The 5077-nt window shown below is 41.0% G+C and overlaps 1 protein-coding gene across 1 annotated transcript; it reads left to right on the top strand.

Moving 5' to 3' along the window:
- The first annotated feature begins 205 nt into the window (after nucleotides 1-205).
- On the top strand, nucleotides 206-4284 carry LOC139347381 (cytochrome P450 2K1-like). The gene is made up of 9 exons (XM_070986946.1): nucleotides 206-704; nucleotides 857-1019; nucleotides 1099-1248; nucleotides 1328-1488; nucleotides 1648-1827; nucleotides 2321-2462; nucleotides 3064-3248; nucleotides 3545-3686; nucleotides 3767-4284. Exons 1-9 carry the CDS (start codon nucleotides 498-500, stop codon nucleotides 3955-3957), a joined length of 1521 nt encoding a protein of 506 aa, XP_070843047.1. The 5' UTR covers nucleotides 206-497; the 3' UTR covers nucleotides 3958-4284.
- The last annotated feature ends 793 nt before the right edge of the window (nucleotides 4285-5077 follow it).

Here is a 5077-nt window from a genome sequence, read left to right as displayed (position 1 = left end):
CACTGGGAGAAAGGCCATGAAGAGCCTTCAAATTAATTATTAACATCTTAAAATCTGTCCTAAAACACTCTGGGAGCTAAAACAGAAGTGATATAAAGTCGTCTTTTGGTTCAAGTTAAAAGTCTGACAGCTGAGTTCTGTCCAGTCTGGAGTCGATCAACAGACTTTTGGTTCAGATCAGAAAAAGGCTGCTGCAGCAATGAAGGCGAAATGAAACGATGGCTCGTAAAATGGTCTCTGTGCCTTTAAAAGTTGAGGCACAAACATGATTGCGTAAGCGTGGTGATTATTATTTAATGTTAACTGATCTTAACTTTTACACCACAAGGAACATTAACCTGAAAGGAGCAGACAGTATATTTACTGACACTATATCAGTGACCGTTTCCACATTTGAGCTGGCAGCCACAAATCTAAAGTTCTATTTTGTCTATTATCAGTCAGTTGAGTTTATTGAGTGAGTGCATTGGTCATTGAAAAACAATTTATTTTAAGCCATGGGGATCGCAGATCTTTTCCTCCATTCCTGCACGCCTGCCTCCCTGCTGGGGGCTTTGGTCGTCCTGCTGCTCGTCTACCTCGTCTCCTCTGCCAGCTTCAGCTCCAAGGCAGACGGGAAGGAGCCGCCGGGACCCAGACCTCTTCCCCTGCTTGGCAACCTGCTGCAGCTTGACCTCAAGAGACCCCTCAACACATTACTGGAGGTGAGGAAGTGACTGGAATACGTATTAGTACTTTTGTTTTAGGTTTTGTGTGCTCTCTAGACAGCAGCAGGGTTACAATAATACTTCTATCACATTTTCTGTCTTCACGTGTTTGTTTCATTAAAAAAATGACAACATTTTGCTCTTTTTAGTTTTCCAAGAAATATGGATCAGTGTTCACGATATATTTGGGACCACAGAAAGTGGTGGTCCTAGCAGGATACAAGGCGGTGAAGGAGGCCCTTGTAAACCACGCAGATGAGTTTGGTGAAAGAGATCCACCGTTGATAGCATCTGAAGTTAATTATGGCCATGGTAAGGAAAGAAAAAACCAGCACGTCATATTCAAATGTTCATACCGAGTTTGTTCATTTAAAACTGCCATGAATCTCAGGGGTTGTATGGTCCAATGGAGATTCATGGAAAGAGATGAGACGCTTTGCCTTGACGAACCTGAGAGATTTTGGGATGGGCAAGAAGGCATGTGAGGACAAAATCACTGAGGAATGTGGCTACCTCATTGAAGTGTTTAAGAAGTTCAAAGGTAAATGTTTTTATTGAACGTGTGACCTTCTGATAAAAAAAGAATCTGCTGGTGTACTGATTTGTTTTTGTTGTTAAAGGGGAAGCCTTTGATACGACCCGATCAATGAACTGTGCGGTCTCTAATATCATCTGCTCCATTGTGTATGGCAGCAGATTTGAATACAATGACTCAAAGTTCACAACAATGGTGGACAAAACAATAAGAAGAATTCAGCTTATGGGCTCCCCTTCAATGCAGGTATCACTCATTATGTCTGCGTCCGCTTTTTAATATTAAATATTTGATGCTGTATATTAACTGTAGTCATTATATCTGGTTTCATGTGTCTCATCTCATTTGATTTCTTCTTGAACATGCTTTTTGTTATATTTATGCATACCTACTGTGTATATCCAGCTATACAACCTGTTCCCGTGGGTCTGCAAATGGTTTTCTGGCAGAAGAGAACTTCTAAAGCATTTTGACCACACTATCAAACAGAACTTAGAGCTGTTCAGCCATTTGAAAGAGACCCTGAATCCACAGATGTGCAGAGGCTTTGTGGACGCCTTTCTGGTCAAAAAGCAACATCTGGAGGTTTGGAAACTTTTCATCTATTATTAAATTGATATCATTGTCTGTATTATTTCTAACAAGGATGTAAAAACAGTATATTTGATTTGAGTTGTTGTCAAACTTGATGTTTGAGACATGTCTGATTTAGAATTTACAGATTTGCATGAAGAGTTTGTGAAGCCCAGAAAAATGAATTCAGTGTTTCTTTATGATGATTGGTCATTAGCCATTGCAGGTCATGTGACCTGCAAAGTCAAACATTAAAATCACAGCACAGTTCCTGTGGGAACAGTTTTGGCTTTAATATTTGGTGTATTTGTGCCAAATAGCTCACAGGGCTCACGGTCTCATGGTCAGTCGGACATGGTGAATAGTTTGTGTGCAGTCATGTACTGGACCGTGACCCCTGCAACACATTTGGCATGAAGACAGCAAATGTTACTGCCATAAATGTGAGTAATGCAAATTGTCAATGTTTTGGATGTGATATATTTCTCTGCACTGATGCCTTCAGGAGTCCGGGGTGACTAACAGTCATTTCCACGATGAAAACCTCATGATGACAGTCTCGAATCTCTTTGTTGGTGGCACTGAAACGACGTCAAATACACTCAGATGGGCGCTTCTGCTTATGGCCAAGTATCCAAAAATTCAGGGTATGGAGCTGCAAATGTTCACAGTTCACATACTAAAACACACTGCTACACAAAACTCATATTCATAAAAACAATCAAATAAACAAGACTAAGAGTCTACAACCAGACCAGCAGTATCACACTGATGTTGATGTTGGCCATGTTTAGCATGTTCCCATGCTAACATTCGCTAATTAGCACTAAACACAAAGGACAGCTGAGGCTGCTGGGAATGCCATCAGTTGTTTTGACCTGATAATGGCTTAAAGAGATCACCTAGACTGTTACCATTTATGTTGAGGGGGACGTACAATTCATCCACTGTTGAGGTATTTTACTCAAAACCACAAACATTCACTGCAAAAAGGTGTTCCAGCTGTTTTTCCATGGAGGTGTTTTTATGCACATTTGGAAATACCACATTTGAAAATGTTTTTACTGTGCGCTATCACCAGAGTTATTAGGCTTTAATGTCTGGGTACTACGCTAGGAATGTCACTAAAAAATTAATAAATAATACTATAATGTCACAGGCAAAAGAGAGACAACCTGAATTTGGCTAATAAGGAAATGATTAAAGTTTATGCTGAAAATTTGTACTTATTAACCTTTCATGTTGCAGACCAGGTCCAGGAGGAGCTGCGCAGGGTGATCGGAAGCCGTCAGGTGGAGATGGAGGACAGGAGGAACGTGCCCTTTACTGACGCTGTCATTCACGAGACGCAGAGGGTGGCCAACATCCTCCCCATGGCACTTCCTCACAGAACGTGCCAAGACATCACCTTCCAGGGTCACTTCATTAAGAAGGTCAGACTCAAGAAAACAACTAAACTGGAGGATCAAACCCAAGAAAAAATTTAGGAAAAAAAACCCCAAAACATTTAAAATGTTTCAAGTTAAGTTTACATTGAAGTAAAAGGAGTGAAGAATAAAAAAGTGCAATATTCTTATTTGAAATGTGTTGTCGACTCAGACAAAGGTGCACTGTATGCACATTTGTGGCATCATTTAGAGGTGGCAACGTGGCTATTTCAACAGAATGTAGCAGTTCATTTCTGGGCTTCGCACATTGAAAAGTCTTTTGATTTCTGTATTTTCTGCAGGGGACCACAGTGTATCCTTTCTTGACATCTGTCCTGTATGATGAGGATGAGTGGGAGAAGCCACACAGCTTTTATCCTGCCCACTTCCTGGACAAAGAAGGAAAGTTTGTCAAGCGAGATGCCTTCATGCCTTTTTCTGCAGGTTGGTGAACTTTACCGTCACTGCTTGATGTTTGCTTACTTGCAGATGAGGTGAACAGTTTCCTTCGTTTCCTCTCACAGGACGCAGGGTTTGTCTCGGAGAGAGTCTGGCCAGGATGGAGCTCTTCATCTTCTTCGCCACCCTCCTGCAGCACTTTCGCTTCACTCCTCCACCTGGAGTTTCAGAGGATGAACTTGATTTGACTCCACGTGTGGGCGTCACCCTCAACCCTTTAGTTCATAAACTGTGTGCTATTCCCTGTGAGCAGTAGGACTTGTGAGCAGTCAGCCCACTTTTATGACTTCAGCTCAGTTAAGGTCAAGAGAGTAGATTCTAATTTCTACAGTGTTAAATTCCATATATTAAAACAGCACTGAATATGTTCAATATCAATGATTAATATACTAAATTTTCACTTTCCAGTCTTCTCTTCCTGATCATAGTCTCGTAAATACAGATACAACCAATTACATGGTATTTTCTGCATCCACTGTTGTCTTTGAATATTCTGCATTAGAAATGTAGTAAATACATGTAGTAAATAAATGAAGCAATGTGAAGATCAACATCACCACTAAAATAAAACCATCTATCCACATATGCCAGTGAGCCCTGTCTCATTTCCTCAGATGTTCATGAACTTTTCTCTGATGAAAGAACTGCAGGTACCACAGCAGAGAACTGAATTGACAAACAAGACAACAAATTGTGCACCAACACACAGAGGCAGCCATCCATGGTGCTACATTAATGACAAATCCATGAACGCTTCTTCTACGCCTTGTTCCCTGTCCTGGAGTAAATGAGCTACATCATGTAAACACAGTCTTAGATGGATGACGAAGAAGTTGCATTCATTTTGGAAATTCTAGAACAATTATTCGCTCATAACTTTAGCAGTATTGGACTGTGCATGAGCCATTTAGCCCATAGGCCCAGTCTTTTGTTGCTCCCGCCCCAACTTGTTTGAGATGTGTTGCTGGGCAGAGAGACAGCAGATGAATTAATCCGTCATGTGTTCTGTCTACATGGCTTCCCCGCTGACATTGTCTCTGACAGAGGCTCCCAGTGCATCAGGTCTGTTGAGCACTGGGGGCATCGGTCAATCCGAAAGAGCCAATCAGGACCTGGAACAAGATAAGATAAGACTTTATGGACCACACACTGGGGAAATTAAGTCGAATCTGAATTAAGATGTGTCACAGCCTTGCACCCTCTCTGCCACAGGAAATAATATAAATAAAATATAATATAATTTAATATATATATATAATATATTTAATACAAAATATAATTTACTGGCTGCAAGAACCACAACCAGCCTCCAGCCTAATGATGGTGCCATGAAGCAAATCACCTTCAAATTACTGTGTCCACAAATATCAGCTGGC

This window comes from Chaetodon trifascialis, chromosome 19, assembly GCF_039877785.1.
Source record: "Chaetodon trifascialis isolate fChaTrf1 chromosome 19, fChaTrf1.hap1, whole genome shotgun sequence".
NCBI lineage: Eukaryota > Metazoa > Chordata > Actinopteri > Chaetodontiformes > Chaetodontidae > Chaetodon > Chaetodon trifascialis.
This window is presented reverse-complemented; position numbering and strand designations above follow the sequence as displayed.

What these genes read in the sequence shown, in the direction of transcription:
- LOC139347381 (XM_070986946.1), top strand. Translation starts at nt 498, where the DNA reads ATGGGGATCGCAGATCTTTTCCTCCATTCCTGCACGCCTGCCTCCCTG. An exon ending in TGGGCTCCCCTTCAATGCAG is followed by an intron (nt 1,489 to 1,647) that starts GTATCACTCATT and finishes GTGTATATCCAG; the next exon opens with CTATACAACCTGTTCCCGTG. An exon ending in CTTCATGCCTTTTTCTGCAG is followed by an intron (nt 3,687 to 3,766) that starts GTTGGTGAACTT and finishes TTCCTCTCACAG; the next exon opens with GACGCAGGGTTTGTCTCGGA.